At 39.1% G+C, this 27,963-nt stretch overlaps 1 protein-coding gene and 1 pseudogene across 1 annotated transcript in view; one reads left to right on the forward strand and one right to left on the reverse strand.

The window, feature by feature from the left end:
- The window catches only part of csmd3b (CUB and Sushi multiple domains 3b), a 1,933,688-nt gene that overhangs the window by 758,425 nt on the left and 1,147,300 nt on the right, over positions 1-27,963 (forward strand). Inside the window, exon 4 of the mRNA XM_072571243.1 lies at positions 26,452-26,646. Coding sequence (XP_072427344.1) covers positions 26,452-26,646 — 195 coding nt within the window. The remainder of the gene's footprint in view (positions 1-26,451; positions 26,647-27,963) is intronic.
- Positions 7,006-7,701, reverse strand: LOC140476709 (translocon-associated protein subunit alpha pseudogene; annotated as a pseudogene).

The following is a 27,963-nucleotide window of genomic DNA, read 5'->3' on the forward strand; positions in this document are numbered from 1 at the left end:
ATTCGTATTCATTTACATTCCAACCATAGTCTTACCAATCATCTCAGATGATGAATATAGTCATCTTTGCTTTATGGACAAACAAACAAATTTTTATTTGCTATTTCACTCATGTCTAATACTATTATTGAAATCACTTCACCTGACTAAGGAGCAGCACTCAGTAAGCTTGTGATTTCAAGTAAACCTGTTTGACTGTAACCTGGTGTCGTGTGACTACTGACTTTGTCCACCCCAGTCCAACACTGGAGACTCCACATTATGATTATTGTTCTAGAAATTTGCCTATCCTTTTACATGTCTCACAACTTATTCTTTCAAATAACATCTCCAACAAGAAGATCATAATAGAAGTTTTTAATCGTTAAATGCATGACGCAGAAACATAAATTACTTTGATTTGAGGAACTTATTTCCAATATTTTGAAATTCTAAAAGCTGAAATTTTCAGTAGTGATGTTGACTTTTAAAAACTGTGTACATTAGCCCAAAAGATGCATAATGAACTGTTGATCCAATATTGTTGTTTTATCTCTGTCATTATCCCTTCTATATTGGAACTGTCTTTATTCATTCATTTTTTTAGTGCTTTTTATTTGTCACTATGGGCTACCATTTATTGTCCATCCCTAGTTACCCTTGAGATGATGGCGGTGAGCTGCCTTCTTGAACCTCTACAGTCCATTTGTGTAGGGAGACCGAACATGCAATTCAGGAGGGAATTCCAAAATTTTGACCAGCAGCACTGAAGGAATGGCGCTATATATTTCCAAGTCAGAATGGTGGGCAACTTGGAAGGGAACTTGGAAGGGAATAAAATGTTCAAAGAGTTAAGCATTAACTATCTTCAGAAGTATTGTTGCTATTCAATGTCAGAATAGGAATAAAATTGTAATCGTTGGAGCCAGCTTACAACATTGTCTGTCAGGAGCATATATCCATTATAATACACCATCACAAGCTAGATACTGCAAAAGTTATTGAATTTCGATTTGTGCCTGAACAAAATTCAGGGCTAAAAATGAAGAAGCATGTTATCAATGCCAAGACATCTCTGAAATCTTTGAGGCATGGTGCCTTGTGTTTCTAAATAATAACATTATATAGTGTTCCAGAAAATTCTTATTCACAACTGTATTTATACTCAACTGGATAATTCAATTTCACACATTCCTTTTAATTTGGAAACATTAGAATGCTCCATTTTATATCTCATTCTTTATTTTAGCAAGGTCCTTCAGTCATGATCCCTTTTTGATGATGGATTCCATTAGTCTCATACCATGCACTCCCAAAACATAAATCAATCTCCAGTCTTTTGCAGCCTGATTACTGGATTCTGGTGTGTTGATTTTTTCCATGTATTTTGATGAGCTGATGAAAATTGTTTCCCTTGAGTCTCTGAAGACAGTGCTTCTTTTTATTCCTTGCAGTTGTTAAAAAAAAATGTTAACACCATTTACTGATGTTAACTTTAGCTTCATCATGTTGGTTTCCAATGTAATTTGTGCATAGGTGTTAATTTATGACCCACACTTACTTCAAGTTCAACTCTTTTGCAAGCAACTTCCAAAAAATAATTCATTTCCTCATTATTTCAACAAATCACAAATTTATCTAAGATCTAAATTGTGAAATATATAATACCTCCCTCATTTGGATGGATTCTAATAAATGTTTTCTCCTGTGGAAGAATTTCCACAAATATCTCCATCAACAATGACTGGTAAGGCTCACATTTCGGTGCAAAAGATAAGACGGATGTGTTTGCATCCATCTTCTGTCAGAAGTGGCACATGGACAACCAATCTCGATTCCCTCTGAGATACCCAACATTACAGGTCAAGTCTTCAGTCAAGTTAATTCACTTTAGGCATTAGTAAGCAATGTTTGAAGACACTGCATTTCAGCAGTCATGATGTCAAGTTAAGGACTTGGAGGATATTGGTTCTGTCACCTTTGGAACACTGCATTCAATTCTTGTCTCCCTGCTCTTGGAAAGATGTTGTTGAATGTGAAAGGGTGCAGAAAAGATTTTCAAGGATGTTGCTAAGGTTGGAGGGTTTGAGTGAAAGGGAGAGGCTGAAATGGCTAGGGCTATTTTCCCAGGAACGTCGGAGGCTGAGGAATAATCTTTCTCGAGGTTTATAAAATTGTGAGGAGCATAGATAGGGTGAATAGCCAAGGTCTTTATCCCAGGATAGCAGAGTCCAAGCTAGAGGACACAGGATTAAGATGAAAGAGGAAAGATTGAAAAGGGACTTAAGAGTCAATATTTTTACACAGAGGGTGGTGCATGTATGGAATGAGCTGCCAGAAAAAGTGTTGGAGGCTGGTACAATTACATTTCAAAGCACCTGGTTGGGTCCATGAATAGGAAGGGTTCAGTGATACATGAGTCAAATGCTGGCAAATGGGACTAAATTAATTTTGGATTTTTAAGTTTTATAATTCAACTCAATTTTATTAAATATTCCTTAGTAAAAACACTATCTGAGCAACTCCCACAATATTTATTCCCTATTCAGTTCTATTTGTCTTATAAATGTTATTGGCCACATTGAACCATATGTTTGCGCTGGACTGCTGGAATCTCCTGCCTCTCTGATGTAGGGTTGGCTCTCTTCCACAGGGCATTTCTTCTCCTGGGTTGTTACATGGTCTTCCACCAGGAGTCTTGCTGTGAGGGGTGGTTTCCAGGTGGGTGTTTTGATCCCGCTCACCTCAGACCTTTCAGAATGCACTGAAGCCTTTGGTCAATATGATTATGAGTAGGGTTCAATACATCAGTGGGGTCATGCTACTATCCTTCACTGTCACACTGTGGAGTTATAAAATGCAGGTCCTCAGGCACTAGCTAGAAGTCAAGGTGCCAAAAAGTTTGATTGATGCTTCTCCAATAAAGTTTCAGGAGAACCAGGGTGGCTGTAATTGGTTCTCCTGAAACTTTATCATCTCTTTAACTTTGGTTTCCATTGTTCTCTGTAGCCATTATCTGCTGTTTAATTTAGTTTGGCCAATTTTCTGTCTGGCCCAATTTTTCCAGCTGTAGGTCAATTTTGGGCCCGTGGCCCACATAACATTAAGGCCACACAAGTGCCAGGCAATGACCATCTCCAATAGAGAGAATCTAACCATTGTCCCTTGACATTCAATGACATTACTATCACTGAAAGCAGAGGTTACCACTGACCAAAAATCTAACTGGACTACCTGAAGAAGGGCTCATGCCCAAAACGTCGATTCTCCTGCTCCTCGGATGCTGCCTGGCCTGCTGTGTTTTTCCAGCACCACATTTTTCAACACTACCCATATAAATGGTACAATGTGGTGACAAAAGTAGGTCAGAGGCTAGGAATACTGCAGGGAGTAACCCACCTCCTGACTCCTCACAGTCTGTCCACTGGTGAATATGTGACATTCACTACCTCAGTGTGCAGTGGATGCTGGGACATTGAGAAATGTCAACGATGAGATAGACAGATTTTCATTTGGTAACAGGTTAAAGAGAGCATCCACAAAAGTGAAGTTGAGGCTGAGATGAGAACAGCCATAACCATATTAAATAGTGGAGCAGGATCAAGGGGCTGAATTGTAGAATCCTACTCCAGTTCTTATTGCTTATTACATTTCTGAGCTTTTGGTGTTATTTGCAAACATTTAAATTTTGTTTTGAGAAGCCTGGGTTAATAATATGTTCAAAAAGAGCCAAATACTAATGCCGAGAAATCTTTGTACTTTTCTCCAGTCTGGAATTTAAAATACATTCAAGACCAGTTTATGCGATTTTGCTCACAGGCAATTTCACATCTATGATTACACACAGCACCTTTACTTCGATTGGCTTCAAATTTCCAAACAAGTCTATTACATGACATATTATCAAATTCATTTTGAAACTCCTAATGATATAATCTTAAAATGGTTGTCATTATAAGTCTTTGCACACTCAGGATTCTGCAAATGTTATCCAATTACGGGATCATGTTTGAGATTATCAGCTGGGCACAGTGTATGGTATACTGGGTGTTCTGAAGCTACAAATATTAATACAGATGCCCCTGTTTTTTTTTTGCAAACAGAGGAAACATATGCACACACCATGCCTTTGTCAACTCAACAAAATAAGTGATAGCCATTCATTGGCTCATTTCTCAGAGCACTTTCTTGACCATTCAGAGTCAACCTTTCTTGTTTAAAATCTGAACAAAACTTTGCTGCTAACTGTCAATCAACATTAATTGTTGTATTGTCCATACAAAGCTTACTAAGCCAATCAACACTCCCCTTTCATAGTTTGTGAGAAGATTTGTAGCTCGGGTGCTCGTTGTTATGGTTCTGCTCGCCGAGCTGGGAATTTGTGTTGTAGACGTTTTGTCCCCTGTCTCGGTGATCCTCAGTGCTTGGGAGCCTCCTGTGAAGCGCTTCTGTGATGTTTCCTCTGGCATTTATAGTGGCTATTATTATAGGACAAGCCAAACAGAGAACAACCAGGGAATTCCTAGAGGCATGGCACTCATCCACAGATTCAATCAATAAGAACATCGACCTGGACCCAATATACTGACCACTGCAATGGACAGCTAGAACTGACAACCGGAAGCGGCAGAGACAGGCTACTATAAATGCCGGAGGAAACAGCGCAGAAGCGCTTCACAGGAGGCTCCCAAGCACTGAGGATGTCACCTAGACAGGGGACAAAATGTCTGCAACACAAATTCCCAGCTCAGCGAACAGAACCACAACAACTCCCCTTTCATACAAAAATGTTGGTTTTCCTCTTTATTAGTATTTTTGTGAATTGACTTAATTAGTACAAAGTGAAAAGCTTTAAGGGTACTCAAGTTCTGCAGAACCCGTGGATGATTTTAACCTACCTGAAAACCAGATACAATTCAACCAATTGATGCAATATATAACATGTACAAATAACAATTTTTGTTGGGATATAAGTTGGCATAAATCTGTATCTTAGATTTCCCACTGAATATTTGAGGAGATATATTATTTCTGGTCTGCACTATATTTTAGATATTTTCCCGCAGCCTTTCAGAAAGGTGAAATAATGAGATGCTGGTAAATATTGTCACTTCAAAACCACTATCTCTTCTAATGCATGCAATATGTGTGAGTGGGAATAAACATGATTAATATATGAAATACAACAATGGACAACTCTTGTTTATTCTATTATCCTCCACTGTGCAGCACTGATTAATTATTCTGCTCACAGATGTGACCCAAAACTTATTTTTTTCAAAATAAACAGAATGAAGATGCAAATGCAAGTCCATGGCTGGAGTTTCCTTGGGGCTCCTTCTGCTCTGTCATTGTAACTTTGACAATAGTTCATTTTAAGCCCAATCATATTGGTGAAGCTCGACAAACCCTGAATGAATATGTGGAGTGAAAAATTAAATAATAAGTTTTCCACCATGGATGTTTCTCGTTCAAGAAGTCCTTCTGTGCCTTCAGGCCTTTCTGCTTGTGTCATAACTATTGTGTAATTTTATGTGATTTCTTGAAGCAGAGGTTTTCAAGTTGTGCCTTCCATTCTTACAGCTTCCCCAGTTCAATGACAGAGTCGAGTTGTACAGCACGGAAACAAACCCAATTCTAACTTGTCCAGGCCAACCAGTATTTCCTCAATTGATCTTGTCCCATTTGCCAGCAATTGGCCTATAACGCTCTAAACCCTTTCTATTCATGTACCCATTCAGGTGCCTTTTATATGTTGCAATTTTACCGGCCTCCACCGATTCCTCTGTCACATCGTTCCATACACACACCGTCCTCTGCATGAAAACGTTGCCCTTCAGGACCCTTTAAAATCATTCCTCTTTCACTTTAAACCTATTGCCTCCAGTTTTTGACTCCCTTACCCTGAGGAAAAAAGATCTTGGCTATTTATCCTATCCATGAACCCTCATGACTTTATAAACCTCTGTTTGGTCAGCCCTCAGCCTCTGACAGTGCAGGAGAAAAAAGCCCCAGCCTATTCAGACTCTCTCTATATTTGAAGACAAGCTCTGCCAAGTGTATGGATGAATAATCATTACATTCTACACTTAGCATAAGAGGTGAATTTAGACCTGTGCCTTTTAAATGAGCTTGTACCTTGATTTAATTTGTGACTGTTATTTCTTTTGATGTAAAGGATTTTGGTTCTGAGATTTTCTTGCTCTTGCTATTGAAATTAATGGAACCAAAATGCTGAAACATTAGAAATATCAGCTTCACCGGGTTACCAATGTGACACTAAATATTCCCATTATTCTGAAACCTTTTCAGAAAATGTCTGAACACTTCCCTGTGGCCATCTTCTGATGTGCAGGTTTGCTTTAATAAACAGGCTTGCAAACTCTTTTGCATTGTTTATGCTTAGTGGACATCAATGTGAGAGTCACAGCTCCAGTGGGAGAATCAGGTGGATTTGGGGTTCAGGTTGAGTCAACAGGAGGTTTCAATCCTGGTAAGTTTTAGAGTAATCTCATTAATATATGGGTGTATATTACCTGCTCCAATAGTCGAGGGTTGAGGTGTTCAGAGTCTGTGGAATGTAAGAGAAGTTCAATGGTGAATCAATGTGGAAGTGAGGGGTTAGTTTTAATTTCACTAACATTTACTGGATCCTAATGAAACTCAGTGAATCAGTATTCTTTGAAGTCCTTGAGACTAAATCAGAGTTGAGAACTTTTTCAGAGTTCTTCAGAAGCCAGATAATTAACCACTGTAAATTTTAACTTCCCGAGCAATTCCCATGGAGTCCTGGGAACTACTGCATGGTCTTAATTTGTGTTTCCAGTCTACACCACAGCAACAACAATCTTTCCATCAAACAGTCTGGGTCAATGCGTTATAACGAAGTATTTAACAATAGCTCACACAGCACTAAACTCAACTGTGTCCTCAGTTAATTTCTAACAAAGTTTGCTGAGTTGTGATCCAGCTATTTAACCAGAGTTGATTTTCCAAATATCTGTTCCCACAGTTCTCTCACTCACTTCAGAGGGATCTCCTCCTTGAGGACATTTTGTTGCTTTGTTTTAGGGTTTCTTGAATAATCCATTTTATGTTCATATTATTGAGACTGGATTACACATCTCTACTTTGGAAATTAGGAAACTTCCTTTTCTAGAGTCTAAGAGCAAATGGGTAGGTTTAGACAGTACATTTGGATTGGCTCAGGCTTGGAGTGCCGAAGGGCCTGTTCCTGGGCTGTATATTTTCTTTGTTCTTGTTCTTTGTATGACTAATCAAGCATGACTACTCAGGGACATGCATAAGATGATTGTTTCTCCAGCCAACTCTTCTCTATCCTCTCTTAGTTCTGGTAATTGCCTCATTGAAAACAGCATCATGAAAAATATTGTCACCAGCATCCAGAAGTTGAGGTTGATGACCATTCCAAATGTTTTCCTTCTATGGTTTCAGCAGGAATAAATGAATCTGTCAACATAGCTTGATGACTCCCCTATTCCAATGTGTTCATCTATAGTGCTGTGAAATTCTGAATGTAGAACTGCTATTCTTGAGAATAGCAAACTGAAGCGTTCAAAGGTTCCACAACAAGCTCTTCCTTGCTCTCATTGATAAAACCAATGAAAAGATTCACAACGTTGTTAGTTGGAAATGATCGTGTCCTTTCACAAACAGAACAATGATGTCAGCATTGGAATCAGTAATTAGTTCTGTAGACATCAAGTCATCTTTGTCTTGGGTGTTACACAAATTCAATTACCCTTTTCAGAGCCCCAGCTGGAAGTAACTAATTGAAGAAAACTTGAGATTGAACCTTTAATGTGCTTCAAATTTTATCAAATGCTTTTCTTGTGCTTCTGCTAGTAATCAAAAGGAAGGGGTCTGTGTATGTCTCTGGTAGTTTAAGGCATAATTTAGCAATAAGGCTTTTTTCAGTCTGATGTACTAATGATAATAAACTGGAATGAGTTCAGGGCTTACATGTTCACAGCTCATGGCACTTCAATTACTGTGTTAGATTTCAGCTGTTTTCTCAGCAGCATTAGCAATATAATTAGTGAAACCCAATGGGCAAAATGAAAAAAAAGGCATGAAATTATCCACAGACATTTACATTTTTAGCATTATCTTTTTCTCTGTATGTATCTTTAATATTCTACAGTTGTAGAAAAGTAGATAGTTTGATAACAAATAATTGGAAGTCATTTTCTACATTTCATCCCAGTACAATCCTTTCTCTGGAAGGTGTGGTAAAGAAATTTTTCAGCCAGTCTTGCATTTGACATCATTGAATCAGTATTAAGCTTTTGTCACATTTCAAAATTCAGTTGTTCTAATTGATATTAGTTTCTCGACATCTTTCACTTCTTGAGATGATGAAACGCCTGAAAAATGGATGAAACACATATTGTAAGATTATCAAAGCATGCAATATGGGAAGAGGCCATTCAGTGTACCATGCATAAATCAGCTGTCTGAAAGAGCTATTCACTTATTTTCACTCTCTTGCTTGCTCCCCATAGCCCTCTATTTTTTCCCCCTCCATTTTTGATATTTTCTGCAATTTTGTTTTAAAGCACAATTGAATTTACTCAACCATCAATTCAAGCAGCGGTGATCCAAATTATCCCAGAGGAGAAACCAGTCAAAAAATACAGCAAGACTTGGGAATGAATGTAATGGACAGCATTGGACATCCAATTTGAAACACTCAAGATGAATTGAAGCAGTGTCGATCATTTATTATATGTCTCAGTTTGTCATCCTTCTGGGATCACAACACAATGCATCAAATATGTTTTCACATCTTACCTCCATTCCTTTTATCAATTACCTTATAACCATGCCCTGTAGTTATTAAGCATTTTGGTCACCAGAAACAATTTTTCCTATTTACTTCTCAAACCCATTAGGATTTTGAACACCCCTATTAAATCTCCACCTAACCTCTAGCATGAAGGAGAAAAACCTCAGCTTGTGTGTCTACCTAACCCAAGTCTGAATCCCTGCTGCCATTCCTGTTAATTTACTGAATGGCCATTTATTTAATAATAAATTTTAATTATCGCTTCATTTGGTTGATCCATCATATTGATCATGATTATTTTTTGTTTTAGTGAACAAAATGCATGTTTTTGTGAATCAGCATTTGGAACAAATTGCAAGCTATTTTAACCCTGTCAGCTTGGTGTGCATCAGTGATCATGCAATTAGAATTGTCCATTAAACTCTTTCACCCATGTATCACTCTTTTCCTGAAGGCTTCAATTTTAATCTGCTCTGCTGAATACATAAAAAGGGCTGCTAGGTAGCAGGGTTTTGATCTGATTTCCCTCAGGTGAAGTTGATTTCCCTCTTAACAATTGCTACATGACTAGTTGAATATTTCCAGTATTGTATATTTTGATTTTAAGTTCAAGAATTTACAGCTTTAGTACTTGAGTTCATCCTGGTTCCAAAGTCTTATCCAGTCTAAATGCTTTGTGAATTCAATCCAGTGAGTAAACCTCTGGTGTATTAGACTGCTATACTTAGCAACCAAGAACTAAAAATATAGTGTAAATTTAGAACAGGTTAGGTAATTTTTATGCTGTGTGTTCCAGTCACTGACAATGACAAATGCTTTAAGACAAATGATATTGACTTCTAGTAAAGTGGGTTTGGTCAGTGTCAATCTATTACTCAGTGGCTATGAATTGAGAGGACTGGGTAATGTGGATTAGACATCGTGCTTTGAACTCTGATACCTAAATTTTAATATGAATGGATTGAGCCAGGAACTCATGTAAAATGAGACCCGGCAGTTGGAATACAATTCCTAATAGATTGGAAGCAACAACATAAATCTTAGCATAATTTGCTTCCAAAGACAGCTTCAGTTGGAGAAGCCACAACATACATGCTGTGAGAACAGGAACAAAAAAATAATTGTTTTGTTTCTATTGTAGGATTAATGGCTATAAAGCAAAACGTTCCAACATAAGACCATAAGAAATAGGAACAGGACTGAACTATTTAACACCTCAAGTCTGCTTCTGTAGAATCATGGCTGACATTGTTCACATCCACTTTTCTGCCTTTCCTGTAGAGCTTGATTTCCCTACTGATCAGGAATCTATCTCAGCCTTGAATATACATGAGGACTCTGCCCTTCAGCTCTCCACAGCAAGGAGTTCAAGAAACTCTCAACTTCAGAGAGAAGAAATTCCTCCTCATCTCAGTCTTAAACTGATGCCTTTTACTCTGAGACAGCTCTCTGCTTCTAGACTCTCATATGAGAAGAAACATCTTCTCAGTATTTTTCGACTAATCCACTTAAAAATCTAATAGATTTCATTAAGATCACTCCTCATTCTCCTAAAATACAGTAATATAATCCCAATTTGTTTAGCTTTTATTCAGAAAACAATCCCTGCATTTGATGAAGGGCCCTGTCAAAACATCAACTCTCCTGCTCCTGTGATGCTGCTTGACCTGCTGTGCATTTTCTAGTGCCACATTTTATACACGTGTACAAGGATCATCCTGGTTAACCTTCCTTGAACAAATTTTCCATTCGACCTGTTCATCATCTGCTGCACCTGTGTACTAGCTTTGTGTTTCATGCACAAAGACCCCCAAATGCCTTTATGTTGCAGCTTTATACAGTTTTTCTCCATTTAAATAATATTCTGTTCTTTTGTTGTGGTTCTGTTCGCCGAGCTGGGAATTTGTCTCGCAAACGTTTCGTCCCCTGTCTAGGTGACATCCTCAGTGCTTGGGAGCCTCCTGTAAAGCGCTTCTGTGCTGTTTCCTTCGGCATTTATAGTGGCCTGTCTCTGCCGCTTCCGGTTGTCAGTTTGAGCTGTCCGCTGTAGTGGCTGGTATATTGGGTCCAGGTCAATGTGTTTGTTGATAGAGTCTGTGGATGAGTGCCATGCCTCTAGGAATTCCCTGGCTGTTCTCTGTTTGGCTTGCCCTATAATGGTAGTGTTGTCCCAGTCGAATTCATGTTGCTTGTCGACTGTGTGTGTGGCTACTAAGGATAGCTGGTCGTGTCGTTTCGTGGCTAGTTGGTGTTCATGTATACGGATCGTTAACTGTCTTCTTGTTTGTCTGATGTAGTGTTTTGTGCAGTCCTTGCATGAGATTTTGTACACTACATTGGTTTTGCTCATGTTGGGTATTGGGTCCTTCATTCTGGTGAGGAAGAAAAGGACAACCAACTCCCATTCCTAGATGTGATGGTACAGAGAACACTGAACTGAGAATTCACCACAAAGGTTTACAGGAAAGCCACACACACAGACCAAGTCCTAAACTATGAAAGCAACCACCCAACACACACAAATGAAGTTGCATCAGGACACTATTCAAAAGGGCCACAACACACTGCAGCACACCAGAACTACAAAAAGAGGAAGAGGAACCTATACAAGGTATTCGCCAAAAACGGATACCCTCGCAATTTTATCAACAGATGCCTAAGGGAGAGACAACGGAACGAGAACATGCCGCAACCCAAAGGACTAGCCACACTACCATACATCAGGAGCATTTCTGAACTGACAGCCAGACTACTGCAACCACTAGGACTCATAACAGCACACAAACCAACAGCCACGCTCAGACAACAACTCACCAGAACGAAGGACCCGATACCCAACATGAGCAAAACCAATGTAGTGTACAAAATCCCATGCAAGGACTGCACAAAACACTACATCGGACAAACAAGAAGACAGTTAACGATCCGTATACATGAACACCAACTAGCCACGAAACAACACGACCAGCTATCCTTAGTAGCCACACGCACAGACGACAAGCAACATGAATTTGACTGGGACAACATTACCATTATAGGGCAAGCCAAACAGAGAACAGCCAGGGAATTCCTAGAGGCATGGCACTCATCCACAGACTCTATCAACAAACACATTGACCTGGACCCAATATACCGGCCACTACAGCAGACAGCTGGAACTGACAACCGGAAGCGGCAGAGACAGGCCACTATAAATGCCGAAGGCAACAGCACAGAAGCACTTCACAGGAGGCTCCCAAGCACTGAGGATGTCACCTAGACAGGGGACAAAACGTTTGCAAGACAAATTCCCAGCTCGGCGATCAGAACCATAACAATGAGCACCCAAGCTACAAATCTTCTCCCAAACTTTGATCTGTTCTTTTGTACTCACATCCAAAATGAGCAATTTCCTAATTTTCCACATTTTACTTTTTTAACCTCTCAATACTTACCTGTATTCTGTTTGTAGCCCTTTTGCAACTTGCCTTTCCACTATTATTGTATCGTCTGAAAATTTGGCTCCAGTGCATTCACTGATTTCCTCCAATTTGTTGATGTACATTGTAAACATTCATTCACTGATCCCTATGGAATCCCATTGGTTACAGGTTGAGAACCTGAAAAAGAATCCCTTAACCCCATTCATTGTTTCCTACCCATTAGTGAATTCTCTATCCATGCCAACATACTACCTCTTAAACCATGAGATCTTTTAATTTGACCTTTTGTGAGGTGCTTTGTCAAATATTTTCTTGAAGTCCAAGCACAGCACATTTACTGGTTTCTCAATGTGGTTTAGAATGCCTCAAAAAACTCTAATAAATAAGTTAGAAATGATTTCCCATGCATAAGCCCTGCTGACTCTGCTTGATTAGATGATGATTTTCCAAATTTGCTGTCGATTGATTCCAACGTTTTTCCAACAATGGAAGCTAGGCCAACCAGCCTGTAACTACTCGCATTTTGCCTCCCTCCCTTTTTGTATAGGGGTGTCACATTGGCAGTTCTCCAGAATCCAACGGTTTTTCAAAAATTGTAATCAATACTTTGCTATCTCTGTCGTTATTTCCTTCAGGATCTCAGGATGCAAGCAATGAGGGCCAGTGGACTTATCGCCCTTTAGCCCCATTAATTTGTCCAATAGCATTTCTATATGAGGGTGATGGTACTTAATTCCTCCCCTGAATTTAATAGTATTAATGGGATGTTCGAAGCATCTTCCACCATAAAGACTTGTGTTAAATATCTGTTTAACTCCTCTGCCATTTCCTTGTTCCTTATAAGATTAGATTAGATTTCCTACAGTGTGGGAACAGGCCCTTCAGCCCAACAAGTCCACATCGACCCTCCGAAGAATAACCCACCCAGACCCATTTCCTTCTGACTAATGCATCTAACACTATGGGCAATTTAGCATGGCCAATTCACCAGACTTGCACATCTTTGGACTGTGGGAGGAAACCCATGCAGATACGGGGAGAATGCGCAAACTCCACACAGACAGTTGCCTGAGGCTGGAATCAAACCTGGGACCCTGTTGCTGTGAGGCAGCAGTGCTAACCTCTGAGCCACGTGTCTTCCCGTTTTCATTTTCTAAGGAACGTCTGTTCAGTTTAACCTCTGTCTCTCTTTTATACATATATTAAATAATTCTTATTTTGTTTGTATGCTAACTTTGCTAGTTTGCCCTCATACTTTATTTTCTCTTTCTTTATTATCATTTTAGTTTTCCTTTGCTGGATTATGAATTTATCCCAGTCTTGGGGGCTACCACTGACTTTTGCCTCCTTACGTGCTTTTCTTTCAATTTTATACTCTCCTTAGCTTACTTGGTTAGCCATAGTCCTTGTATCACTCTCTTTGAAGATAACCTCTTTACTGGGACATAATTCTGCTGACAGTCAAAATTACCTTCTTTAATGTTTGCCATTGCTTGCATACTATCTTTCCTGCTAATCTACCTGCCCAGTTCACTTTCGTTAGCTCTCTCATCACTTCATTGTAATTCCCTTTATTTCCCACCAAATTTCTAAGTCTCAAACTGAATATTAAATTCTATTCTGTTATGATTACTATTTGCTCAGGAATCTCTTACTTTGAGGATATTTATTAAAACTCCTTCATTACCTGATCCAGGATAGCCTGTTCCCTGGTTGACTCCATAACATATTGCTCAAGAAAGCTATTTCTAATACAGTCTATGAATTTTTTTCTCATTTCAAACTTGATAAAACCAATCAGCATGAAGACTAAAGTCACCCATAATTATTGCTCTATTCTTTTTACATGCCCTTACTATCTGTTGATTTATATTCTTTTCTACAGAGTTGCTAATTTTTGGGTGTCCATACACCACCCTATCATGAAATCCTTTGCCTCATTCAATTAAAAATAGATGTTGAAAATATTCATGTTGCATTATAACATAGATTTCAGACTAGATAGTTCTGATTCAAGACAGTTATGAGGGGATACAACATGCAATGCTCAAGTGCAAAGGTATTCACTTCACCATTAGTCAACTTATCTATATCATGGAGTCAATATTGTGTGTTCAGTAAGTCAGTCAATTTACTGTAATATCAATATGTAAGTACTGATCCGAGACCACTTATGTCAGTTTGTAGTATTATACCATTGTATAAACCGGTCACTCAGTGGGTAATGCTATTGCCTCGCAGCGCCAGGAACCCGGGTTTGATTCCTGCCTTGGGCGACTGTCTGTGTGGAGTTTGCACATTCTGTGTGGGTTTCCTCTGGGTACTCCAGTTTCCTCCTACAATCCAAAGATATGCAGATAAGGTGAATTGGCCATGCTAAATTGCCCTTAATGTTCGGTGCATTAGTCAGGGTTAAATATATGGTAGGGGAATGGATGGGTTACTCTTTGAAGTGGACTTGTTGGGCCAAATGACCTGTTTCTTTACTGTAAAGACTCTAATCTAAATATATTGTAAAATGTACAGTGAATCTAAATACATTGTGGAGTAAATAAATCTCAAAATATCTAACTTAACTCAATTCCTTTCATTATATGTTACATATGCTAATGTACAGAAATCCACAAAGCACATTATGTTAGCAGCAGTGATGATAAATGCGTGTTAGTGTTAATAGCTGAAAGTTTGACGGCAGTTCTGAAAAAAATGTTTTTCTTAAACAGTCATTCAGCAACCAGACTACTTCAGAACTGAAAGTTCAATTGCAATCAATACTAAAGTGTTACCGCTTTAACTAAAGGCAACAAAGCTGTCAAGAGGACCATGATTATTTTCCCCCTCTTTCCCTTCCAAAACAAAGCAGTTTGAAAGTTGCTCTTGATAGCTATAATCTAAGAAAGCAATTCTAGAATCAAATACAGAAGAAATACTGAAAAAGAAATACATTCTCCAACATAAAGCCATGAGCTGTATTACAATATCAATCAATTCTGCCATTTTGTTTTGTGCAAAATAATGTGAAAATAAAGCAAAAATATCATTTCTCTTTTTGCCACAATTGTTACTTATGTGCATAAGCCTGCAACTTTTACAGGGGCTGCAACACTTAATGATAAGAAAAAGAGAAGAGAAGACAAAAAACAAAAATTACTGTACTGCAAATCAGGTTTTGATACTAGCATTTAGGAAGCATAAACTTAATGGAAAGCAAATTAATAGCAATGGACCGTTAATTAATCAACATTCTTGTGACAAGTTCAATTATTTAAAGACATAAATAGTCTTTAATTTCTTGACAGCAGATGGACTGTTGATCAATTACTATTTTGTGAGGGTTCAAATATTAAAATAAATAAGTTATCTTTAATTTCTTGTCAGCAGATAGCTGACAAAGAAGGAGGCAGTCAAACAAGTAAGGTTATCAAACTTCCCACCTTTGGTCCTGAAAAATTAAGGATTATAAAATCTTCTAATAATGATGATGACTGAAAATTTTCAGATTTTGGAAGAACAATTGAAATGTTGAGTCAATGAAGCAATGACTGATGGGTCAGCAGATGTCCACACAAAGGTAAAGAGCGTGATTACATTAAAGCTAACTGTGCTGAAAGAATTAATGAACTGGTCATTTTCTGTACATCCATGAAATCCTTCTGAAAATAATTTCTGGACAAACTTACCAAATATACCATTGACACTCAATTTTAAGAACACAAGTTCAAAGGAATTACAGTGGGCTAGTAGTATCTGCAAATGCTTGTCTCCAGAGCAACTATTGCAGTCATTCGCAGGCTCCATATATCATCCAAAACTTGTATAAGATGTGGATTGATTCACCCATGAGAAAGTTTACACAGTTGGATTCTGCTACTACAGCTTCTATTTAGCAAGCATATGATTAGAGGCACTATTGGCAGATTTCAGCATATCTCTTTCGCCGAAACAAAACAAATCAATGAGACAAATTATAATCTTAATTCTCTGATTTCTTCACAATGGTTGCCTTCTCATCATCATTCACTTGTCATTAATTATATCAGCATTTATTTCACTTATCCCCATGAATAGACAGGGCAATGCATGCTTTGAAGATGTCCCTTTCATCTTCTCATTAGCCAAGTAAAACATTATCACTTTGGATCTAGCACCCTCCTCCCATCTGTTACCACATCAGATTAAGATTGCAGGCAGCTTTGTGAAATCTAGATGTTTTACAATTTATATTCTGATCTAGATTCCCACAGAATTAGTTACATATCCCATCATACCCTTAATATTGGTTACAATTCCCATCATGCTCAGAGAAAATGCTCATAGCTACCTTTATCTAAGATTTTGTGTGTTTATCAATATCAACCTTAGTCAATTGTCTCAAATAATCTCCCTTCACCCAGCAAGACAGCATCTAACATTCATGATATATACAATGTCCACAAAAGATATTTAAGTAAAATGTGTCAAGAATCCAGGCACCCAGAGAAACCTAAAGTGTAGCACATGATCCAGACCAATATGTGAAGAATAATCAACAAAGGAGCAATAACAAAACTTTCAAAGTTCAATCTTTGGTCTCTAAACCATGTCAACTAAATCTCAGGAGTGACCACAACATAACCATTAGCAGACTGCATGGTGTAATATTTTTCAGACTCTGCATAGATGCCTTCAGAAAAAACTGACACCTTAACTTAGATACAAGCGAGATAGCCATGAGGAATGGACAATTTATACTACATACCAAAGTTGGTACCAGTGCAAATATCCTTTTATGCATTGTCACAAAGCTAGTCCATTTTTTATATAAAAGCTGTTCCTTGGCTCAAAGATATTCTGTCATTGATTTTTTTTCGGAGTGATAATAAACGAGGCCGGGCTCCAATTAGTGTGGTTTTGTATAGAGATTAAAGGATATTAAGAAACTTTTTTTGTTAATATATAAACAAATGAAACTAGCCCAATGCAAGAAGGTCAATCTGTTAATTATGGGAAAGATTTCATGTGTCCATAAAGAGAATACACATTGGCAGCTAATTGGTGGATAACTTCAATGCATAGGAAGTCAAACCCATTATAGGTTGTTATCTTGTGTAAACTGCATTACACAATGCCAGTCCCCTGAATAAAGTAGTCATGTTTTGGAAATGACTTGTATAAAGAAAGATGAGTGGTCAGCTCTCTAGCTGAGCTGAGCAGTTTAGTTCAATCCAGAACTGGTTGGGAGTTCAACAGTGAGCTGTGTAGAAATTCTCTCTCCTGCCCTTTTAACATCAACCTGTTAACATCTGGCCCTTTTTGTACTCTGTTTTAAAGGAGGTTTACTTATTGGGACTGTTGTGTGTAGTCAGAACAGCATACTTAAGTCTAGTTTGGATAGATTGAGTTCTGTAGTTGTGTTCTTTGTGTTTCATTGTGCAATTTTGTGAATAAAGTTTTTGTCTGTTTTAAACCTGGCAGTCAACCTTGCTAACTTAATCCTGATAATTTTCATTGTACACTTCGCAAAACAAATTGCAATGTTATGATCTGGGCTGCCTGCTTAAGAATGTTTTGAGTGGTCTGGCCTAGTTCATAACAGCAGCTTAAATGAGATTGAGTTAGGAAACTGGCATTGTGTAATGCGGTTTACATAAGATGAGCAAACAACCTATAATGGGTATTACTTCCTATGCATTGGAGTTATCCACCAATTAAATGCCAATGTATATTCTCTTTATGGACATCTGAAATCTTTCCCATAATTAAACAGATAAACCTTCTTTCACTGGGTTAGCAGCATGTATAAGTCTATGTATTACTATGATCCATGAGGCAACAAACTCATCAGTTGCAGCATCAAAGGTTCCTGTATCTGTGCCATGAAGTTAATGTTGAGTGTACAGTCAATCAGCTGTGTTTGTATGTACAGTAACATCACGAATTACAGGATACAAATCATGTATGTAAATCTGCAAAATCTGTGTGTTTGTTACATGGATTAACATATAGAAATTGACAAAGTGTCTCAGACTGAGCAATTTTGAGCTATAAAAAGGCCATAAGATGCAATATTTCCATATTGGAAATACTCATTATAGCAGACAAATTAAAATAAACTGCTTATTCACTCAATTCAATTATTGACTGTTCAGTCTTGTAAATTAAAATTAAATTGAAAATGGTTCCTGTTCTATGAAAAAGGTATTACAATCATTCAATAGATTATTAACAACTTGTAATTGTTTCCCAAGAGTCCTTTGTAGTGTAACAATATACAATATCTATTATTTGCAAATAAACAGCTACAAATTATTACTTAATAACCATTGTGGAAAATAATTTCCTCAGGATATCTTGCATTTAACTATTACTTTGGATAAAGTTCCACTGAAGGTTTGTCTATGCAAGGAAATGTGGCTTCCAGCCAATTTTGAATGGTGGAATGGGAAGAATACATGTGGTGATTAAATTCTATTGATCTTCATTTGAGGCCTGGCATGATCCTAAAAATATTGTGTTCTGAAATATTGGGCTAGACTATATGGTTCCAGACTTGGACATATTTTCAGCAGGGGAAAGGGTGCAAACTGCTATCAAACTGTTATCAGATTGCTGACCTCTCATAATATGCATGGGTATCATTTTCACTCAGTCATCCAAGCTTAGTACTATTGAGGCACTTAATCGCCCATTTAGAATTGTGAACTTGAGATGGACATATCCCGGGAGACGTTGGCACAGGTGGCATCATGGAAAGGCACATTGATGTCACAGAAAGCCAATGGTGTGACAGACAGTTTTAGTCAGTTTTGCTGTTCAGACAAATCAAGGAAGAAGCATGATCTTAAATTTAGAGCTATAGACATCAATGAACATCCCATTGCAATCAGCAATTTCAGATGGTTAGCTTTCATGCTAAGCTGTCTAAAATGTAGGACTTCTTGGCAGCAAGGTTCCCATGAAACTAATCCCGTATGTGGTTGCTTCGAAAGTACTCCATTAACCTTGTTACAAGGTAAATACAGACAATGAGCAGCTGTGCAAACAAAAATTAAAGAGATATCACACATATATTAAAGATAATATTACATGTTTGTGAGTGCATTTTGGGGGCGGGAATGCAAACAGGTTGGCTGTGCAACTCCATCTGGCCCTATCTGACACATTCCTAGTTCCTACACTGCTTAATATGGGCTGGGAATTGAAATCATACAATAGATCAATTGTGATAGGGGACTCTCTAGTCAGAGGCACAGACAGAAGTTTCTGCAGCCATGAGTGAAAAATCAAAATAGTGTGTTGACTCCCTGGTGCCAGGATCAAGAACATCTTGGAGAGGGTGCAGAATGCTTTCAAAGGGGACAGGGACCAGCAGAAGGTCATTGTACACATTGGAACTAACGCCATGGGAAGGGAAAAGGATGAGATTATTAAGGGAGAAGATAGAAAGTTAGGCAGAAATTTAAAAAGGAGGTCCTCGCGGGGAGTAAGATCTGGAGTTCTCCCGATGCTACGAGCTAGTGAGCGTAAGACCAGGAGGATAGAGCAGATGAATGCGTAGCTGAAGAGCTGGTGTATGGGAGAAGGATTCACATTTCTGGATCATTAGAATCTCTTCTGGGGTAGAAGTGACCTGTACAGGAAGGATGGATTGCAGCTGATTTGGAAGGGACTAATATCCTGGCAGGGGATTTGCTAGAGCTGCTTGGGAGGATTGAAACTAGTGAGGTGTGGGGGGGAAGGGACCCAGGGAGATAGTGAGGAAAGAAAATCAATCTGAGGCTGGGACAGTTGGGAAAAGGAGCAAGACAAACTATCAGAGCAGGCAGAGAGAAAGCAGAGAACAAGGTAGCACTGATAAATTAAACTGCATTTATTTCAACACAAGAGCCCGAACAGGGAAAGCAAAGAACTCAGAGCATGATGAGGAACATGGGACTGAGATATCATAGCAGTTACAGAAACATGGCTCGGGGATGCACAGGACTGGCAGCTTAATGTTCCAGGATACAAAGGCTACACGAAGGATAGAAAGGGGCGTTGGAGGCAAGAGAGGAGAGGGAGTGGTGTTTTTGAAAAGGGATACCATTACTGCTGTACTTAGGGAAGATACCCATGGGAATACATCCAGTAAAGTTATTTATGTGGAACTGAGAAATAAAAAAGGGATGATCACCTTATCAGGATTGCATTATGGACCCACTCATAGTCTGCAGGAAATTGAGAAACATATTTGTAAGGAGATTTCATTTATCTGTAAGAATAATAGAGTGGTTATGGTAGGGATTTTAACTTACCAAATAGAGACTGGGACTGCCAGAGTGTTAAAGGTTTAGATGGAAAGAAATTTGTTAAGTGTGTACAAGAAAAAATTCTAATTCAGTCTGTGGATGCACCTACTAGAGAAGGTGCAAATCTTGGGAAATAAGGCAAGACAGATGACTGAGGTGTCAGTGGGGGAGCACTTTTGGGCCAGTGACTATAATTCTATTAATTTTAAAATAGTGACGGGAAAGGATAGACCAGATCTAAAAGTTGAAGTTCTAAATTAGAGAAAGGTCAATTTTGACGGTATTAGGCAAGAACTTTCAAAAGCTGATTGGGGGCAGATGTTCGCAGGTAAAGGGGCGGCTGGAAAATGGGAAGCCTTCAGAAATGAGATAGCGAGAGTCCAGAGAAAGTTTATTCCTGTTAGGGTGAAAAGAAAGCTTGGTAGGTATAGGGAATGTTGGATGACTAGAGAAATTGATAGGCGTCCAAATTGGACACTTTGGAGAGGGTGCAGATGAGGTTTATGATTATCAGAGATAGGCAACATGGTTTTGCACATGGGAGATTGTGCCTTGCCAAATTAATAGAGTTCTTGGAGGAAGTGACCAAGTTGATAGATGAAGGAAGAGCTGTAGATGTCATATACATGGCGTTTGATAAGGTTCCCCATGGTAAACTAAAAAAAAGTGAAGTCACATGGTGTGCAGGGTGATCTCATTGGTGGATAAAGAACTGGCTGAGTAACAGGAGATGAAGAGTAGTAGTTGAAGGAACTTTCTCGAAATGGAGAAAGGTGACCAGTGGTTTGTATAGGGATCAGTGCTGGGGCCACTGTTGGTGGTGATATACATAAATGATCTGGAAAAGGGCACTGTTGGTATGATCAGCAAGTTTGCAGATGGCACAAGGATTGGTGGAGTAGCAGAAAGCATAAGGGACTATCCAGGAATACAAGAGAATATATATAGATTGGAGAGTTGGGCGGAGAAGTGGGTGATGGAGTTCAATCCAGGCAAACTTGAGGTCATGCATTTTGGGAAGTCTAATTCTAGAGTAAATTATACAGTGAATGGAAGAGCCTTGGGAAAAGTTGCTGAGCAGAGAGATCTGGAAGTGCAGGTCCATTGTACCCTGAAGGTTGCTGAACAGGTGGATAGAGTGGTCAAGAAGCCATATGGTACGCTTGCCTTTACTGGACGGGGTATTGAGTATAAGAGCTGGCAGGTCATGTTAAAATTGTACACGTGTTGGTTCAGCCACATTTAGAATACTGTGTGCAGTTTTGGTCGCCACATTACCAAAAGGATGTGGACACTTTGGAGAGGGTGCAGAGAAGGTTTACGAGGATGTTGCCTGATATGGAAGGTGCTAGCTATGAAGAGAGGTTGATTAGGTTAGGTTTGTTTTCATTAGGAAAATAGAAATTGAGGGGGGATCTGATTGAGGTCTACAAGATCATGAAGGGTATAGACAGGGTGGATAGAGAGTGAGGGATTCAATAACGAGAGATCATGCTTTCAAGGTGAGACGTGAAAAGTTTAAGAGGGATACACATGGCAAGTACTTTACACAGAGGGTGGTGGGTGTCTGGAATGCGTTGCCAGCAGAGGTAGTTGAGGCAGGCATGATAAATTCATTTAAAATGCATCTGGACAGATGCATGAGTAGGTGGGGAGCAGGGGGATCCAGATGCTTTGGAATTGGGTGACAGGTTTAGACAATGGATTTGGATCAGCTCAGGCTTGGAGGGCCGAAGGGCCTGTCCCTGGGCTGTAAATTTTCTTTGTTCTTTGTTCTTTGAGTTAAGAAAAAAAAGGAAGCATATGTCAGGTATCGACAGGAGAGATCGAGTGAACTCTCAGAAGAGTATAAAGGCAATAGGAGTTTACCGAAGGGGACATCAGGAAGGCGAAAAGGGAACATGAGATAGCTTTGGCAAATAGAGTTAAGGCGAATCCAAAGAGATTTTATAAAAATATGAATGGCAAGAGGGTAAGTAGGGGCAGAATAGGGCCTCTCAATTATCAGCAAGGCAGTCTATGTGTGGAGCCACAGGAGATGGGGAGATACTAAATGAGTATTTTGCATCAGCGTTTGCTGTGAAGAAAGATATGGAAAATATGGAATGTGGAGAAATAAATGGTTACAACTTGAAAGATGTCCATATTACAGAGGAGGAAGGGCTGCATATTTTGAAATGCATAAAAGTAGATAAATCCCCAGGATTTGATCAGGTGTACCCTAGAACTCTGTGGGAAACTGGGGAATTGATTTCTGGGCCCCTTGCTAAGATATTTGTATTATCAATAGCTACAGGTGAGGTGCTGGAAGACTGGAGGTTGTCTGATGTTGTGCCACTGATTAAGAAAGGTGGTAAGGAAATACCAGGGAACAATAGGCCGGTGAGCCTGATATCGGTGGTGGGCAAGTTGTTGGAGGGAAAGTTGTTGGAGGGAATCCTGTTGGACAGGATTTACATATATTTGGAAAGGCAAGGACTGATTAGAGATAGTCAGCATGGCTTTGTGTGTAGGAAATCATGTCTCACAAACTTGATTAAGTTTTTTGAAGAAGTAATGATGAGGATTGCTGAGGGCAGAGCAGTGGACGTGATCTCTATGAACTTCAGTAAGGCATTCAACAAGTTTCCTCATGGCAGACTGGATAGCAAGGTTAGATCTCATGAAATACAGGGAGAACTAGCCATTTGGATACAGAGCAGGCCCAAAGGTAGAAGACAGAGGGTGGTGGAGGGTTGCTTTTCAGACTGGAGGCCTGTGACCAGCGGAGTGCCACAAGGATCGGTGCTGGGTCCAGTACTTTCCAACATTTATGTAAATTATTTGGGTGAGAACAAAGGAGATGTAGTTATTAAGTTTGTAAATGACACCAAAATTGGAGGTGTAGTGGACAGCGAAGAAGATTACTTCAGAGTACAACGAGATCTTGATCAGATGGGCAAATGGACTGAGAAGTGGCAGATGGAGTTTAATTTAGATAATTGTAAGATGCTGCATTTTGGAAAAGCAAATCATAGTAGGACTTATACACTTAATTGTGTGGTCGTAAGGTGTGTTGCTGAATGAAGGGACCTTGGAGTGCAGATTCATAGTTCCTTGAATGTGGAGTCACAGGTAGATAGAATAGTGAAGGTGGTGTTTGGAAAGCTTTCCTTTATTGGTCAGAGTATGGAGTACAGGAGTTAGGAGGTCATGTTGTGGCTGCATAGGACATTGGTTAGGCCACTTTTGGAATATTGCATGCAATTCTGGTCTCCTTCCTATGGGAAGGATGTTGTGAAACTTGAAAGGGTTCAGAAAAGATTTGCAAGGATGTTGCCGGGGTTGAAGGATTTGTGCTATAGGGAGAGGCTGAATAGGCTGGGGCTATCTTCCCTGGAGCATTGGAGCCTGAGAGGTGACCTTATAGAGGTATATAAAATCATGAGGGGCATAGATAGGATAAACAGAGAAGATCTTTTCCCTAGGGTGGGGGAGTTCAGAACTTGAGGACATAGGTTGAGGATGAGAGGGGAAAGATGTAAAAGTGAATTTAGGTCAACTTTTGCATGACCATGGTTGTGTTTGTATGAAATGAGCTGCCAGAGGAAGTGGTCGATGCTGGTACAATTACAACATTTAAAAGGCACCTGAATGGACATATGAATAGGAAGGATTTAGAGAGAAAAGGGCCAAGTGCTGGCAAATGGGACTAAATTAGGTTGGGATATCTGGTCAGCACGGATGAGTTGGACCGAAGAGTCTGTTTATTACTCAGGCATGTTATTGTGAGGTTGCTTGCATTGAGAGTGATGGAGAATGATGAACCGTATGTCTTGAATGATGTATGACCTTCAAAGAGCATTTAAGACCATGTTGATCTAAACTAGAGACCCAGACAGACACCCACCAACTATGGCAAGGACTAAATGACATCAAGGTTCTAAAAAGAGACAGTACAAGATAGCAGATGATGAAATATCCTTCCAGACCATCTCAACGCCTTCTATGCTCCCTTTGAGCAGAATTTCGGCAGAGAGGTAACACCTATTTCGACAAGCCCTGACAAACCTATCCCAACAGTCACCGCATCAGAGATCAGATAAGTTTTCCTTCATGTGAATCCAAGGAAAGTGATGGGACCAGATGGAGTATCAGGCCGTGCACTCAGAGCATGCACAGATCAACTGGCAGAGGTCTTCTTGGACATCTTAAACCTCTCCCTGCAGCAGGTAACTGTCCCTGACTGTTTCAAGAGGGCCAACATCATCCCTGGGCCTAAGAAGGCTCATGCAGCATGTCTCAATGACTACCGGCCAGTAGCCCAAACTTCGGTGATCATGAAGTGTTTTAAAATGCTGGTCATGGCATTAATCAACTCCAACCTCCCCACTACTCTTGACCCACTCCAATTTGCCTATCAGACCAACAGATCCACGTCACTTGTCCTTCACTCCTCTCTTGAACAACTTGACACCAAGAACAGCTACATACAAATCCTACTCATTAACTACATTTCAGCCTTCAACACTATTATCCCCTCGAGACTGATTACTAAACTTAATGATCTCGGATTATGCCCCACTCTCTGCAACTGGATCCTCAGTTTCCTGACCTACAGGCCACAATCAGTGAAGATTGGGGACAATATTTCATCCTCACTAACACTCAACACTGGAGCCCCCCAGGGGTGCGTACTCAGTCCCCTACTGTACTCACTGTATACCCATGACTGCGTCACCAAATACCAGACTAATGCCATTCACAAGTTCGCTGATGGCACCAGCATAGTCAGTCAAATCTCAGTTGGCGACGAAACAGACTATAGATGGGAGGTGGAAGACCAGGAAAAATGGTGCACTGAGAACAACCTAGCTCCCAATGCCAGTAAAAGCAAATACTCATTCTTGACTTTTTGTGGGATGTTACTCATGCTGCCCAACACATTAACAGCACAGAGGTGGAACGAGTGGAGAATGTCAAGCTCCTGGGAGTGGTCATCATCAACACGCTTTTTTGGACTCTTCATGTGGAAAGACTGGTTACAAAGGCCCAACAGTGTCTCTCCTTCCTCAGGCAGCTGAGAAAATTTGGCATGACAGCGAATACCCTTGCCAACATTTATAGGCGCACCATCAAGAGCATTCTGTCTGGATGTATCAGTACCTAGTTTGGTAACTGTATCATTCAAGATCGGAAATGGTGACAGAGAAGGGTTAGGTTGGCCCGGATAATCACAAAGGCCAACCTCCCATCTATAGAATCCATCTACCAGGCCCGCTGTCAAGGAAAGGCCGCCAGCATTCTCAAAGATCCATCCCACCCTGGAAATGCTTTTCTACAACCTCTTCCATTGAGGAGAAGGTTCAGAAGCCTGACTGCGTGCACCAGCCAGTTTCTACCCTACTGTTGTTAGAATACTGAATGGACTCTCAAACTCTTAGCATTCACCTGTATCTTTGTTTTTGTTTTTGCTGCTGCTTACCTGTTATTTACTTATCTGTGCTATTTAACGATGTGATCTGCCCATATTGCTCGCAAGACCAAGTTTTTCACTGTGCCTCCACAATAAATTCACTTCAATTCAATTCATGATCCTACAGTCCAAATTCAGGTGTCAATGAAATAATGTGATTACATCGAGTAGCTGTGAAGTATTGCCATCTGACTCATCTTCATTCATAATCCAAACTTGGCATTAGTGGCAGGAAAAGTGGGGAAGACTGATTGGAAAAAGAATCTTTAAACATTTCAATTGTTTGATTGAGAATATAATTCTGATTAGCGAAATGATCTCTTCCAAAGCATTGAGACAGCGATGTATAATTATCTATAGAAATGGGGAAAAAATCCTTGACAATGCAAAATTGGTTTTCTAATATTATGTTTGAACCAACTTTTCAGCAAAGAAAGGCGTGCCCAAATGTTCATAATGGATAGATCATTTTGAACCTACAGTGAGCTCATTTTTCATTTTGCGTGTTTTCTTCCACAGAATTACAAAGCAGTACTTGTGGAAACCCTGGTGTACCACACGGAGGCATTGTTCATGGCACAAGCTTTGATGTTGGAGACAAGATCACATACTCGTGTGTGCATGGTTATATTCTTGATGGACACCCTCAACTCACCTGCATGGCCAGCTCAGGGAATACTGCATCATGGGATTTTCCTGTTCCTATTTGCAAGGGTATGTAAAATTAATTTCATCAATGCTTTAATTTACTATTTGACAAATCTTGAAGGACTACTCAATATTTTCTGTTGTTGTTTATTGTCAGCAATTATATTGATGCTATTTTGTTTTCTTACATTCAATTAATATCCTATTCTTTAGAAGTAAATCTATCCCTCATAACTGAAATATTTTGTCATGTTTTGGGTACATTGGTTGAATATAGATTTTGAATCTTGAATCTACACTTGGAATTTTGCTGCTGAGATGATGTTGTGCTTATTTATGTGAAGTGCTTCAAATTAGAATATCAACTGTGATACTATATTTAGGACCATACCTCAGATAAACCTTCATAAACAATCAACGAAATAAAGAAATTGAAATTTAATAACATTGAAAATATTTAATCCAAGACATAAATGTTGTTTGTCATGTGGTTTGAATGTGGGTTCCATTATTTGACTACATTTGTAAAACAGAAACCTCACTTATTGTGAGTGTTTGGTTTAAACCTTTTGACCGGTTGCTAACACCATGATTTTTCATTATTTAAAATAAATATCTGTAATTTCTGAAAATGTATATTCTGCTGTACACGATGTGATCAAACTAGATAAAAGAATGTTAGTGCTTGAAATATTCAAATTACTGGATTTTTTTTCAAAATCTAATTGCAAGGTTCTTGCATGTGAAACTGCGGACTCTCAGTGACATGTCAAAATCAAATTATTTACTTATCTACACATGTAAATGATATTTGGCTGAAAGTCTTTTGACCTGCTTTTGCATTTTTATTTCAAGGGAATATCGCATTGTTTGCAGAGAGACTACTGAAAAAAAAATTCCCTAGTAAAATGCTTGCATAAGAACATAAGAACCAAAAGCAAGTGTATGCACTTTAGCCTCTTAAGCCTGATCCGTCATTTAATATGATCATGGTGGATCTCATCTTGGCCTCAACTCTCATTTCTTGTCCACTCCCCATCAAATTTTAGCCTGTTACTAATTAAAAGATTGTCTATCTTCTGCTTAAATTTATTCAGAGTCCTGACATCCAAATTCTTATCATTAATTTTTTTTTGCAGTATGTTGCCAGAACATGAAAATAGTGAAAGCAAGAAATGCATTATCGTGAGAATCTTTGATATCTCAGAGTGAACCATGTCAATTGGTGGTATCAGCTCAAGCAGTACTTTTGACCAGCAAAATCTAAGCTAAATTTGGGCTATTGCCATTATTCTGACGATAACTGAAGCTTTCAATGAAATGAAGATGTTTTGTCTTCTTTCATTAGTATTTTAAATAGAGGGAAACCCATTTGATAACATC

The sequence above is a fragment of the Chiloscyllium punctatum genome, chromosome 5 (genome assembly GCF_047496795.1).
Source record: "Chiloscyllium punctatum isolate Juve2018m chromosome 5, sChiPun1.3, whole genome shotgun sequence".
NCBI lineage: Eukaryota > Metazoa > Chordata > Chondrichthyes > Orectolobiformes > Hemiscylliidae > Chiloscyllium > Chiloscyllium punctatum.